Source organism: Trichomycterus rosablanca, chromosome 22 (genome assembly GCF_030014385.1).
Source record: "Trichomycterus rosablanca isolate fTriRos1 chromosome 22, fTriRos1.hap1, whole genome shotgun sequence".
NCBI classification, from domain to species: domain Eukaryota; kingdom Metazoa; phylum Chordata; class Actinopteri; order Siluriformes; family Trichomycteridae; genus Trichomycterus; species Trichomycterus rosablanca.
Window position 1 is genome coordinate 21,062,393 of NC_086009.1, and position 16,041 is coordinate 21,078,433.

General features: G+C 38.3%; 1 protein-coding gene across 3 annotated transcripts in view; it reads left to right on the top strand.

Moving 5' to 3' along the window:
- The first annotated feature begins 654 nt into the window (after positions 1–654).
- LOC134300192 (transcription factor COE3) overlaps positions 655–16,041 on the top strand; it is an 86,180-nt gene continuing 70,793 nt past the window's right edge. For all 3 annotated transcript variants that reach the window (XM_062984867.1, XM_062984869.1, XM_062984868.1), the window contains exons 1-2: positions 655–1,127; positions 13,833–13,989. In XM_062984867.1, the coding sequence (XP_062840937.1) occupies positions 994–1,127; positions 13,833–13,989 (291 nt within the window). In that variant the 5' untranslated portion in view covers positions 655–993. The remainder of the gene's footprint in view (positions 1,128–13,832; positions 13,990–16,041) is intronic.

Sequence of the window (16,041 nt, forward strand, 5' to 3'; positions counted from 1 at the left end):
ATAGACTGATAAGACTATTAGTCTAAGTTAAATGTGCTGTAATAATTTAGGTTCTAAGACTGAAAGGTGGAAGTTTAAATGTTCATAAATGTGTGAAACTGATTTCTACATAAATAACACCGTTGTTTCCAAACAAATACATAAAAAAAGACCAATATCTGTTATTATAATATGTTTTATTTATGTGTAAATTAGGTATATGTGGAGATAATTTTACTGTGGTCAGTCTGGACGTTTTTAAGGCCTCATACTGGTCCTGTACTGGTGTGTATTGATGACTGACTGAAACCAGATTTACCAAGCGCACCTTTGTGAAAGCTGCCCGAATGCAAATGAGCTCCACCTAATATGGTCAAAACCCCGCCCCTGAGAGCGAAAGCCCCGCCCCCTCGTGAGATCGAAGGTGCGCTCCGGTGGGACGCTGAAGCCGTAAAGATCCGGAGTGAAAGCGAGGAGGGAGGGAGGGAGGAAGGAAGGAAGGAAGAGATGGAGGTAGGGGGGTGCGATTACTTCTTACCCAATCCCACTGTTCCCCGGGGAGCGCGGGAAGCCTTGCCTGCTTCATCCCTCCCTCTTGTTCGCTAATCATTGCATTTTTACTTCCCTTTTTTGAAGCACGCAAGTCGGTTTTTATCCCGCTTTTTCATCCCCGCTTCTTGTGCGCAACATCTCCATCTCCCTCTTCTTGATCCTTCGCTTTTTCCCTTTGAGATGCTTCCTGATCTCTCTCCACCCTCTTTCAACTAGAGACACGCAGCGCTTCATCCTGAACTTGAGGGTTTATTGGGAATCTAAAATAGAGACGCGCACCCGGAGGGATACGAAAGGAAGGAAGGAAGGAAGGAAGGACCCCTTTGGATAAGGACCCTTGCTGCCACTTTTTTTGGTCTCAAATTTTGTTCCTTTTTCGCCCGACCTTTTAAGTTGCTTTTCTTGTTAATCCGGGGGATTTTTTCTCTTTTTTAAGTCCCGTTTGCGAGATCTTGCGCGTTCATGTTTTCCATCCAGGACGGTCTCCCGCGGGGAGCGCTCACCATGAAGGAGGAACCGATCGGGAGCGGCATGACTCCTGTGCGCTCCTGGATGCAGAGCGCTGGCATACTGGACGCCAACACGGCAGCGCAAAGGTAAACAAACAAACAAACCCCAAAATATTCAACCAAGTTTGACTATCCTGGTTACTGGTGCGAGCTTGAATAGTTCGAGCAAAGACATGCATGCACAGGGGTGATTTACAAACACATCCATGCGCCTTTTTAAAGAACTGATTCCTACTTCACACTGATTCTAGAAATGATGCCCGGGTGCCAAAGCTAGTTATGCATTTAATAATGCGTAAAATTTATGCATTAAAATAAAACTCTTGTTAAGTCTATGCATACAAACAGAATTAGTGTAGAGTTTAACTTCTGCACATGCATGCGTATTTTAAAGAGAGCTGTTTTTCAGGGCTGTATGGTCATTTTAAACATACAGTTTTAAAGAGGTACCTTAACAAGTCTTTAGATTTAGGCTGTAAACTACTTCTGTTTGTCACCTAAATTATGAACTTGAAGAAGCTTATAAAAGGTAAAATCATATTTGCAGCCTCAAGCTTTTAAAGCCCTGCAAAGCACACTGTTCAGGATGCAAACTTGTGCATGACAAAAGTAAAAAAGTGTGCATATGTGTATTTTAAATGTACAGTATGTGATAATTTCAATTCGGTTTAAACCAGAAAAGCAAACACATGTCCTAAAAACGTCTTTTCTGTTCCATTAACTCAGCGTTGTAAAACCAGGCGCCTGATCAATACACAATACATAATAAACACAAACTTCTGCACCAGGTTTAAAGTATAGGCTTTGTTCAACCATGCAAAATATTTACATTGCACATTAGACACGTTGTGCAAATCGTGGCTAAATGAAAACACATAAAGCAGTGATTTATGCAGGTGTTGCATGCATGCATAATCTGCACATGTACTTGACAGAGGGGGTCTAACTTGCTATTCCTTGTACATTATTATGGGTTAAATGGATTTCTTGTGGAGCCCACTAAACTACACATTTTAACAAACTGAAGAAGCTTTTAAATAAGACACTAGATTTTCAAAACTGATTAAAATGAACGTTCAAGCTTGTGCACGATTTGAAGCACGATTTATGCAACCACTATTTCACATGACTGCATGATTTCTACCATGAAAGTACATCCAGTAGTGATATACTGCAGGAATGGAAAAATAATTCCAGCTGATATGCACGCTTAGAATAAAAGTGTTTGGTCTCTATGTGGAGGATAAAACACTTGGAAACCTGTACAAAAGAGGTTTGAGTTTATTTAAGTTGTTTATTTTCAGGCTCACAGTTGTGTAAAACAGGAAAACAATAAAATAAACAGTGCAAACATATAGTGATGTAGCTTATACACAGTTTTGGTGTCTCTGTATTCACCAGTTTCACCCCTTCGATCTGAAACTGAGAATACAGATCGTGTTGCATCGGCCGAAACAGATTAGTTTAAGTTAATGCATTGAATAATATAACACAGTTCAGTCCAGATCCTGCACATGTCTAGTTTTGCATGTAATGTATAAATGCATCAACATCAGCTGATGGTCATTTCAGTCTGTAAATATAATAAAGTGCCAGCATGCAGTTTTACACTTGCTGTCATGTTTTCCTGCTCACATACATCAACCTAATGCACGATTTACTGGCTTGGTAATGTACAGCTTAATAAAATCATTACAATATTAAAACGTAGTGTATGAGCAGTGCAGGTCTGGTCTAAAATCTAGCTTATGCATAATGTTCATTTAAAATGTTTAAATGTTGGATAAGTGTATATGCTGTTACGATCGTGTTTGGATCAGAGAGAGCAGATCATGTAGCATAAGTGGAGACAAACACAGTGGACCCAGATTTAAAGAGTTTTTAGGTCAGTTTAAATTAAGTAAGTCATGGACAATATGAAACTAAGTTTTCAGACTTTTTTATTTCCATTCCTTCAAAATATGTATGAAGTAAAACACAAAATAAAAAGTAAAACACAAGAGTGTGTGCGTAAAGTAGCTGTCACATCTTTTCCTCTGCACTGATTATGATTTTTCTATTGATATTTATTATTTGTGCAATGCAAGAAAAATCGCACCGATGAAGTGGAGCAGTTTTATTTCTTTCTCTTTTCTCTCTCATCCAAAAGCTAAACGCATCTTCATTCATTATCACTTTTCCTCATGCACATGTTTCTGTCCTGCAAATACAATCATACAAAATCTAAGTTCTGCAGCTCCTCCAGTGCTTAATAGTCTGGAGTAAAACGAGAAACAATGTGGAACGCATGTATTATATTATATAATATTATATTATATTATATGATATTATATTATATTATATGCATGCATTTTACACCAGGTAGACAACATTAAAATAAAGCATTTGCACGAATTTTCAGCGTCGCAAAAATAAAATAAAATAATAAAAACAATTTATCATAGACGCAAAAATCCTGGTTAATCCTGGTAAAGAGCGCAGCAGCAAATTTTAATAATTGAAATAATAATAAGCCACCAAAAGTAGAGTAATTCTTTAAATGAGATATCTGCGCCATGGAAAAAGCATTAATTACATTTTTTAGTGATTATTTTCGTATGGTTGTACTTTTTAGGGTCGCGGATTGTCGGAACGCATCAGGTGGGAAGTGCGAACTTTGAAAAATATAAATTTGCGGTAGATTTTAAGCAAAGTGCCATACAATATTCCCCGTCAAGCTGCACAAACACACAACACAAAGTCAATTTAGGGCAAAAATGTTTTATTAAAATGTATTAACACATTTGCAGCGTTTCTAATTTAATTTATGCGGCTGCGCATCTAATATGCGGGACTTTTCCCCTCTATTGTAAAAATGCTCTTATTTTAATAAATGTCTAAAAGAGTGAGTTGGGCTCATTTGTGAGATTTATTAAGCCTTAAACCAGTGTGAATATTTGTGTATATTAAATAAAATATCAAATATTAAATATTAAAAGGCCCAATTACTGACTGTCGGGTTTAAATATCAATTCTTTATTTAAAAGAAATGCGATAGCAGAAATTTACCTCGCTGCTAAATTTGCTTTGGATTATTTAATATTTATTTAATTGTATGAATAAGAATTTAGATGTAAAACACGTTAATCAGTCTTTAATTTAACACAGTATAATACTGACAAGTAAATGAACATTAATGTTGTAATGTGAGACTAATAATAAAATACATTTATATAACAACAGTGAAGTTTGGAATATAAAAAACTGCACAATGGCAATTTTAGACAAGAAGCTATTGAGTATTAGATCACAACATCAGGTTTAATTATAGGGTACAGGGAGGATGGTTGGCTCAGATTTCACTTTGTGGCAATTCATGCAGTAAAAAATCAACCCACGTTAAAGAAGCCAAAAATCTGAGCTTAAATCTTTAAATAAAATAAAATATTTATTATAACTAATGACTCATGTTGTGTACAGCCCTTATGGTCATGACATAACACTAAAAAAAATATCTAAGGTACAAAATGAATAATCTGATCTTTAGTAAGTAATAAAATGTATATATTTAAAAAGAATAGGAGCCAAAGCAATTAGTGATGTTAAATTTAGTGTTAGTTTCAGGAACAGTCATATTTAAAATTGTGTTTTTTAAGTAATTAGTGACACCTTTAATGATCATGAACTATAAAACATGATCACAATTCAACTAAGAAAAACATAAACCACTATCAGCCGCCCCCCTCATGCTATATTAGACCTTGTTCTTCTTTCTCCTATTAAAAAACATCTCGGATCACACTGAACATTTGCACTTACAGCTCTTACACAGCTATAGAATAACAGGCTGGAGTAATCTGCTCCTACAGAGAGCTCAGTGAGTGTTATCTGACTATTTGAACAATGTCTGTGTGTGTGTGTATATATACGTGTGTAGTGTATCTACTGTGCTCTATTCATATTAATAGATTAATATTCTGTCCTGTGCCATTATGTAAGCACCAAAACAGATTCCAGCCAAAATCAATCCATCATAGAGTATCAGTGAACTTCCAAAACAGAAAACTGAAGGTTTAACTTAGTTGAACATTTATTTGTACATTAAGAATTAATACAGAGAGATTATTATTCCTTAGTTTAGTCTGAAATATGTATTGTTAGATCAGTGGAAGATTCATGTGTGTTTATTGTTTACTATTTTCTGTACGCCTAGCTAGTGCCAACTCCAAAGTAATTAAATTCATTGTACATGCGAGACAATAAAAAACAAAAGTTAATTATGATTTTGAACCAAGCAATCAAGCAAACTAATAATAAGTCTCCTTATTTACATACATAAGGATATTTGATATACGTGATGCTTAATACTTTACTCTTAACAACATGTATTTATTGTATGTAGGCACATTTAATAACATTCATGTGTCTTTTATATATTGTTTAATGTTATATTTGTTTATTTATATATTGTTCATATTCCCCCTGTTTATTAATGTAAAACTACTCTTCGTACAATATTGTGCATGTCTGGAGAAAGGTTCCAACCAGCACCCTACATGTTTTTGTTTATGTTTGTCCAAGCGTGCTGTAGATACTAGAATTATTTTCTATTGTAGGTTTATTGTATAAAGTGTCTTTACGAGGCATTTAAAACTCATTGCAAGAAAGTGCTCTAAAACACCCCATTCAGGCAAATAAAGTAGATTCTGGACTTAATTATAAGTGAAATAAATAATATTTAAAACTGATTTAGGATCAGAAGGATTTCCTACATTACGTTACACTATAAGAGAGTCGTGTTGCTCTTTAATTAATCACTGTCATAAATGTAGAGTAGGATCACAGGCAGACATTACTGAACATCCTGTTCTTGTTTGCTTGCTAATACCTTCATATATGTAAACAAATATATTATAATTTATAGTTTTATATATGCATATATTATAAATATTATAAAAGGTTCTGGCACCCTAAACGTTTTCTTTTTCACTTCTAATGAAGAAACACTTACAGGTTCCAGGTAGGAACTGAAAACTGAAAATGTTACATTGGAGTTGCAAAGACACTTCACACCTTTCAAAGTCCTTACGCTGGTAAAAATAGTTCCACATGAACTGGAAACCAGTTACCAGCTCCCTAAGGAAGCATTTTTCTTGGTTTTCAATTGAAATGATCAGATTAATGAATCATTATTTAATTATCTGTATGAAGAACGTCCTGTTATTACGTTACGCTTACAACATTATTAGATGATTTGATTACTGAGACTGAAACTCGTCCTCCTTTGAGTGGTTCCACACTTGCACTCCTGACTTTTCTAATTCAGTATTTTCTTAAAGATTAACAGTATATTTTATATATTTTCTTTTCTTCTAATAAGCATTGAGAGTTTCAATTTAATCAGGTAATGAAGAAGCGAGCGAGACTTTTCCATCAGACGTTTCGGATCTGATGTGGAGACTCGTGTGTTGGGTACAGGCATGTGTTCACACTCTTTCGGAGGTGCTGATGAGCTGGTTGAGAGGAAGTGTAGATTAGTGAATGTGGTGCCAGTCCTCATCCTCATTCACAGAAAGGTACTGAGACATTAAACGTGTTTAGATGTAGCTGCTTCTCAAACTGTTGCAGCGGTCGTCTAAACTGCGTCACTTGATTGCTTGAATCATAATAAGGAGGTTCTACGATTTACAGAAATTAGATCCAGATCGAGTGAGTTGGACTTTTGTGTCAGGCTCCATTCTGACAAGAATGGTTCTCAACCAGGGGGCCGCGGTCTCAGTGAGTCTAAAGGGGGCCCCGGTGCATTTAACTGAGAGTAGTTAAAAAAGAATCACATGTGATGTCATATAGATCTATTTTAAACTGCATATGTTGGGGCTATATCATAACCTGTGTCAAGGGGGTCCTGGAAATTTAGTTTTTCCAAACACAGGGGGGTCTAGGTGAGAAAAAGACTGAGAACCGCTGCTGTAGGGTACGGCGTTTTACTTTTGGCTTATCAACATACCACATAGATAGTAGTAGTAGTAGTTTAGACAAACTGTACGGTATAATGCACTATTTTAAACAGTAAAATGACTTCAGAATGACTTATTAGACGCTGATTTGAGCTCGTGAGTTCGAAACCCAGTTCTGCTATACGGAAAACGATTGGCTCGTCTGAGGGAGTGATTGTCGAAGGGGATTCCTAATAACTGCTGCAATTACGACCTCTGCTGGCTGGATGGTACTGCACAGAGACGGGGGATAATAGAGAGCGGTGCACGACTCTACATGCACGATACGGATCTCGGTATGAATCTGGTGCAGGTGAAAAGAAGCGGTTCATAGTGCACACGTGTCAGACGGAGAATGTGTTAGTCAAGATGCTATGACATGTAATCAAGTGCCTTAATTTAGGGGGTTATTTCTGGTAGCTGTCTGATGTTCATTTACATTGTCGGCGTTTAGGAGACGCCTTTATCCAAAGCGACTTACAGTACTGTGAGAGTATACAGTCTAAGCAATTGAAGGTTAAGGGCCTTGCTCAAGGGTCCAACAGCAGTCAGGGTCAGTGGTGGGGCTTGGACCAGCAACCTTCTGATTACTAGTTCAGTATCTTAACCACTAGGATACAACCGCCCTACATATTCTATGCACGTAAACCCTCTAAACAGGTAGCGGAGTGTTGGATTTGCTCGACGTTCGTACCGTTTGCCGTGTGTAACTGGCCTCACACCGGCGCGTTCGACATGCGATCTCGGCTGCAATCCGATGCGCGCTGGATTATCCTGGATGCAGGGAAAGGTGGAGACAGACAGAACAATTTCAATAAAGCGTCTCGGCAGGGGGGTTGATTTTCCGCCAAGTATCTCCCTCCCTCTCTCGCGTTCACTCTCACTTTCTGCCTTGTTCTGTCTCGCCCTCGTTTTCGAGGTGCGGGGTGAGCGTGAGGGGGGGGGATCTGTACAGCTGGGGAACAGATTTCAGTGGTTCGCTTGACCCCGCTCTGGTCCCGTACCCCTCACTGTAAAACCTGGCAGAGTGAATTATGTCGCCTCTGTTTGGTTTGCAGGGGAGCAGGAGGGGTGTCTGGGTTTGGACCTAATGAAGTCCAGACCCTGGGGTTTAGTGCGAGCGAGACCTGAATTAGGACGCGACCTAAACCTGAACAAGCATCTATTGTCTGTTGTCTCTTGACCCTCTCTGAACTCTGATGGAGGATTTATCGCCGGTACAAGCGTTCTGATGCGAGCAGAGATCGACTGTACAAGTGAACGTTTACTCACCGTGTTTCTCATTATTCTAACATCAGACACTAACCGTGATGTATTTTTAATCACATTTTAAAATATTTATCCTTTTTTAGTGTTTAAAACGAACACTTGACCTATTTGCTGTCTCTGAAACAGTTTCTCCCTGTAACGTCCATATATTTTTTATTCATTAATGGTTTAAAAAGTTAAATGATTATTTCTCACGACTCAGTAATCACTGCTGACCAAACGTTTACTCATCAGAAAGATCAGTGATCGGGGAAGCCGTCTGTCCCTTCTTTAGCCCCTTCGCCTCACAGCGAGAAGGTCCTGGGTTTGATTCCCATCTGGAGTTTGCATGTTCTCCCCCCTTGTCCATGTGGGTTTTCTCCAGGTGCTCCGGTTTCCTCCTACAGTCCAAAGACATGCAGTCGGGTTAACTGTGTGTGTGTTTGCCCTGTGATGGACTGGCAACCTGTCCAAGGTGTTTTTTTTTTTTTACCTTACGCCCAGTGTATTACACCCACTGCGATCCTGACCATAGATGACTTTTGTGATTGTGAGCAGCTCCTTAGTTTTCATTGTAAATCCAACACACCTGAACATGTGAATCTCTGTGTGGTGTTTATAGAACACATCACACACAGCTAAAGCAGATCTGCTGGTTATTGAGTCCCAATTTTCTGATGGTTTTATCATGTTGGAACCCAACTTTAGGTCCTACAGACCTACAGACTTTCTTGCTCATTTATATTCTTGCTCAGTTTGATTTGCAATGAGCAGCGGTTCAATTCTGGGGACCAAAACTGGCTCATTATTACTGAACCTTTTACATCAGTTCTCATCCACCTCTCGGAAACTCTCGTCCCCTTTGCTGCTATAACAGCCTCCACCCTTCTAATAAGGTATTCCACAAGGTTTTAGGGGAGCGTTTGGGAGAAGGTCTGGCTTACAATCATCAGGGTGGAGGTTAGGGCTTCCGGGTTGGAGGTTAGAGCTCTGTGCATGTCACTGAAGTTTCTCCGCGCCAAACTTGTCAAACCATGCCTGTATGGATCTCGCTTTGTTCACAGGGACGTAGTCTTACTGGTATTGTCACAATATTTATGTTTATATCATTAATTAAGCACTGGGTGATGCTGGAAGAGCTGAAATAATATAGCGTACATATATTTCTGGTCCATTTAATAACAGGTTGGACTCCAGATACGGAGTAAAGTGACCTGAAGATGCTTCATCAATCTACGAAACATTTGGCAGACGCTTTTATCCAAAGCGTCTAAACAAACGAGGATTAAGGGCCTTGCTCGAGGGCCCAACAGTGGCAACCTGGTGGAAGTGATGAGACTTGAACCAGCAACCTTCTAATAACTAGTCCAGAACCTTAACCGCTTGGCTACAACTGCCCTAAACACACACACGGTCTTTAGGCGTATGAAACTCTGACCACTGAGCTTCAGTCTATGTTATATAAACAATTATATAAATATTAAAGGTCAATATTGGCTTTTTTAGTGTTGCCATAACTAAACATGTCATGTTTAACTGGGACCAGGACTGGGACCAGTGTTCCCAGTTTCGATTCATGGCAAAACGACTATTTTTGGACCTTCTGGACCAACGTGTGGGATTTACCACTGTTCCATGTTCCTCATGACCTGAAGGTTCCTGACCAGTGAAAATGTACAGTACAGTCAGCATTCTGACTCCCTGTTTACTGAATATGGGCACAGAGAAGTCCGCCCCCTCCAAAAACAGCGTACATTAGCAGGAGCGCAGGGCGGCTGGTAAACGCTAGATTATCACACACTTCATTAATCCGACCTTTCAGCTAATGAAAAACACGCGTGACTCAAATAATGTTAAAAACACACGACCCGTCACACACGGCGTCACCCAACACCTACGAAACGAGGTCCCGCGGAGGCTCGCGGCGCTCAGGAGCGAGCGTTCTCCTCCCGCCGCTACATAACGACTCCATTACAGACGTACAGGTGAGCGGCTAATGGTTTCACTTGTAGCCTGCTAATGATGTGAAGTGGCGGGTAAAGGGCAGCTTTCATTCACTGTGTGTGTGTGTGTGTGATCATAAGTCAGGTGCAGGTACACCAAACCAAACAAACGCATGTACAAAAGTTAGCTAGCGTAGCGGTGGACAAGGCGTCTGGCTGTAATTATATAATGTAATAGTGTATTGTTAGGTAGCACACACACACACACACACACACACACACACACACACACATCAAGGCCTTCCAGTCGGGTTTGACTCTCAGCGACGTCCACGTGCCATCGCGTTTTCAATTAGCGTGTCGTCAGTAGAGAAGCTTCAGGACAGGAAGCGGCTCTCTCTCATCACACCACAATTATCAGCAGATTAGCCGTTAGCTTGAAGCACACATGATGGCTAATAGAGAGTGTATCACGTTTCTGACGTGTCTGATAGTGCCGTCAGCTGCTTCAGCCTCAGTGTGTGTGAGTGTGTGAGTGTGTGTGTGTGTGTGTGTGTGTGTGTGTGTTTATGGTTTACAGTCTGGAGTCGCTCTGTGAGACTGAATCGTTACAGCGATGTGTTCTGACGTTTAAATGAAGCTCAGTATAAAAATCTGGAATCAAATGAACCGCACAGACCAATTTATTAGGAACACCGAGCAGCTGATAATTCATTCAGTTAATCTACAAACCAGTCGTGTATCAGCAGTCATTAATAAAAAAATCATTATTATTATTATTATTATTATTATCACTAAATTATATTATTTTAAAAATATTATTATTATGATCAAAAATGTATTAGTATTTTTATAATTTTTCTTCTTTTTCTAAATAAGTTATTATTAATATTACCAATTAAGTATTAATTATTATTATTATTAAAAATATTAATAAATTGTCATTATTATTATTGTTATTATTATTAATAATTATTTTTATATTTTCTGTCATTATTATCATTAAATTTTTATTTTTATTTTATTAATAAACTAAAAAAAATACATTATTATTATTATCATCATCAATAAATTATTATTAATATTACAAATTAAGTATTAATTATTATTATTATTAATAATATGAATAAATTATTATAATTTTTATATTTTCAATTTTTATCATCAATAAATTATTATTATTTTTATTAATAAACTAAAAAATAATAAGTCATTATTATCAATAGAAATGTTATTATTATATAATAATTATATAATGTAATATAATAATATAATAATTATTATTATAATCATCAATAATAATAATCATTATTATTATTTTCTGTAATATTTTTATTACATAAATAATATTATTTATAAGTAAAAAAATAATATTATTATACATAATTCTTTTTATTATTATTATTATTATTATTATTATTATTATTGCTATTATCGTCAGTAATTATAAGTATAGTAATTATTAATATTGTATTATTATCATTAATAAATTATTATTTTAATTTTATAGTAATTATATTATATTTATTATTACTCTCATTATTAATATTATTATTATTTATACATTATTTGTTTGATTACAATTGATCATCTGAACACTGTATTTTTGATCATTTCTGAGCTGTTGGTTGCTTTTGCTTCACTTTCTCTACACATTAGTGCATTTGAGTGTGTGTGTGTGTGTGTGTGTGTGTGTGAGTGTGTGTGTGTGTGTGTGTGTGTGTTGCTGATCATATAAAGCTAAGTGTGTGTGTGTATGTGTGTGTGTGTGTGTGAGATCAGACCCGCTCACCCACCACTCCCGGACTCTGAGTCTCTGAAGTGGAAGTGGCAGCAATTACTGTAATTAAAATAATAACCTTAACGAGATTTTCATGTTGATGGCTGCACATAAAGATGGACGTGTCACTCTCCATCACCGAGCCTCCTCACCAAGCACCGTGTTTTTATTCTGAGGTGGTTTTACAAAAACTATTTAATACCAGTATAAATAGGTGAGACTGATGTAATGCAGCCGTACATCGGTGTAAATGACGTGAACACGATCTCAGATCACATCAGATCAGATCAGAAGGTCCAGTTTGTCAGACACCAGCGAGACGTGTTTGACTGACAGATCAGGAAAGAGCGAAAGAGAGACGAGTCTGTCAAAATACTGCACATCTCATGGAAGCTTCAGGGTCTCCAGATTTCATAAAAAAAATCATGAAACACACACAGACTACAAATAAATCATTTCTATAACAAAAAGTAGATCTAGATGAGAAATACATCAACAAGAACAAGGTTTAGGATTGACAATAAATCACAAATGTAGAATCTAGTGCAGGAACAGAGAGATTGAATCAGAAATAAATGATCTAGATCAGGATTAAAGCATCTAGATCAGTAAATAAAGCATCTAGATCATGAATAAAGTATGTAGATTAGAAATAAAACATCTAGGACATAAACAAAGAATCTAAATAAGAAATAAAGCATCTAGATCAAGAGGAATAACTAATTTACATCATGAACAAAACATCTAGATCAAAAATAAAACATCTAGATCAGAAATAAAAGCATATAGATCAGTAAATAAAGCAACTTGGTCAAAAATAAAACACCTAGATTAGAAATAAAACATCTAGAACATGAACAAAGAATCTATATTAGAAACAAAGCATCTAGATCAGGAGGAATAAATAATTTACATCATGAACAAAGCATCTAGATCGAAAAAAACCCCCATCTAGAGCAGGAATAAATCATCTAAATCAGGAATAAAGCATCTAGATCAAGAATAAAGTATGTAGATCAGAAAAAACCCACCTAAAACACTAATAAAGCATTTAAATGAGTAAATAAAGCATCTAAATCAGGAATAAAGCATCTAGAGCAGGAAATAAAGCATCTAGATCAGGAGGAATAATGCATTTATATCATGAACAAAACATCTAGATCAGTTAATAAAACATCTAGATCAGAAATACAGCGTAGATCAGGAATCTAGATCAGGAATAAAGCATCTAGATCAGGAATACAGTGTTTAGATCAGGAGAAATAAATAATTTAGATCATGAACAGAGCATCTAGATCAAAAATAAAACATTTAGATGAGGAATGAAGCAGTTAGTTCAGATTGTAGATCTGGAACAGACGTCTAGGTAAGAAACGGAGTGTCTAGATTAGCAGTGAATCATCTAGATCAGGTTTAGAGCATCTAATAAAAGTGCTTTTTAATCCTTCAGCAACTACAACCGGAAATGTGGAAATGCAGGAGCAGGTCAGGACTAAAGCATCTACATAAGGAACAGAAAATATCTAGGTAGGGATTCATTCTGAAAAGACTTTGTGCTGAAAAGCCAACTGTTCTTCGAGTTTCAGCTGGGAACGAACATTCCTGGTTTGGAACCTGGTTATTTTTGGTGGAAATGCGCTGAAAGGTTCAGAATTTGGTGCATGAATCAGAACGGGTTCCTTTCCATGTTGGTCAAAACGAGCTTAAAGAGAAATAAAGCAGCGACCAAACAAACAGAGCATCTAGAGCTGAGGAACAAGATCTAGATTATAAACAGAGTACGAGTTTATACTGAAATATAAAATGACGTTTGTTTATTTTCTCTCTCTCTTGTTTTTATCTGCAGTGGCGTCGGTTTGGCCCGAGCTCACTACGAGAAACAGCCGCCGTCCAACCTGCGCAAATCCAACTTCTTCCACTTTGTGTTGGCGCTGTACGATCGTCAGGGGCAGCCGGTGGAGATCGAGAGAACGTCCTACATCGACTTCGTGGAGAAGGACAAAGTGAGACATTTATTAATATAGAAACTATAGAAACGGATCTTTATATCTTGCAGACGATCATTTTTAAGCTACTACGTGGTTATTACTGTGTAATATCTACGTAATAACATAGTATTAAACTGTAAAAAATTATAATATATAAATACTTTAGTAATTTAAAAGATGAAAAAACTGAATAGTTGCTTCCAATACTGTATATTACAGCTATTTTAGACAATTCTTTTGTCCATTGATTGAATATTTGATACCATTCTATGTGTTAGCAAAGTACCTAAAGCTGTCTGAAGGGGGCAGCACAGAGACTAGACTCAAAAACACAAATCAATAGAATCGTTGAGTATATGAGTACAGTCAGTGATTGTATTATTATTTCATGTATGCTAGAATTTTAGTAGTGCTATCGACCTACCCTGTGGGAGGGAAGGTTGTTGGGTTCCTTGCTCCTGCAGGAACAGTGGATGCTTCACTGAGGGTAATGTGATAGTCTAGGGCTCTCCTCAGCCTGTGTCAGGTTGGTAAACCCGAGGTATTGCAGTCGGGAATCGGAAATGACTAACTCAGGGGGAAAAGTGTAAAAATGCACCACAACCTTGCCAAGTTATCCCCGTTGGACTCCTGAGCAAGGCCCCTAACGCAAAGCCTTTAATCCTCAATTGCTTGAATTGCGTTCAGTCACGATTGTAAGTCGCTTTGAATAGAAGCGTCCGCTAAACGGCACTACATACGACCCCAAATCAGAAATAATTGGGACAGCACGAGTTCCAGGAATGGATGAAAATAATAAATGAAATGAAGTTGACCAAACAAACCAAAAAACTGAATATCTCAGGTTTATTTTGTCTGCAATGAAACAAAAGTCAAAGTAAACGTAAACAGAACTGCATTTTTATTTGCATTTTTTATACTGTCCCAACTTTTTTTGATGTGGAGTGTGTGAAGAGTTGAATCTGTACCCAGGGTCTCCTCACGCTCTGGACTCTGCTGTCGACCTCGCAGTGTGTGTGTGTGTGTGTGTGTGTGTATGAGTCAGTGCTGCTGAACCCGCTGCGTTGCACATCAGTGTTTTGTGACCGAGTGTGTGTGTGTGTGTGTGTGTGTGTTGTCATCAGTAAAAGGTTACAGGGAACAGCTCCGCCCCGTCGGGTGGGCAAGGATGGCACGAGATGGGACGGGGTCCAGCTGGCACTATCCCGAGTCCATCCTCGCTGTCTGTTTACCTCCACATCGACCCCCGAAACGCTCCTAACACACACACACACACACCTCCTCTTTGGGTCAGTCTGGGTATCTGCCAGGTCGTCATCACAACCCTTGGCGACGAGAGAGAGGAAGCGCGGGTTGCGAATTCGGCGCCGGGCGGAGTTAGCACTCGTGGCTTTTCTTACACGTTCGTTTGTAGGACAGCCAACAGAATCACGTGGACGGAAGCTCGGCTGGGTGTCTGATTCACCACCGGATTATAAATAACAACATTTAAAACACAGCCGAAAGCTAAAGCTAAAGATTATTAAAAACTGATATTTTTGAATTCATTATAAATAAGTAAAATAGTTTTTCTTGCGGCTGCTCCTGTATTCAGGCGTCGCCACAGCGGATGTGGTTTTTATATCCCTGCTCTGATTGAGGAGAACGAAGCTAACCCACGCCCCCTCTAACACGTGGGCATCATGCCGTATGCTTCTTATCACCTACACTTTGACGAGTGCAGTGCAGCTAAGCGTTGTGTACGGAGAGACACACCCTGAGAGCACTCTTTTCTCATCTCTGTGCAGGCGCCATCGATCAGCCAGCAGAGGTCGTATTGCACCAGTCATAAGAGAGAGACCCCATCCGGCTTAGTCCCGCCCATATGAACAACAGGCCAATCGTTGTTCATGTGGCCGCTCAGCCTTAGACGGTAGGCAGAGCTGAGATTTGATACGATGTATTCGAGATCCCAGCTCTGGTTCCAGCGTGTGTTCACGAACGCTCTTTTTGACGTGACCCTCCTATTTCTGTCCGAGCTTGGGACCTGCACTGAGAGAGCGCACTGACAAGGGCACCTCCCAATCG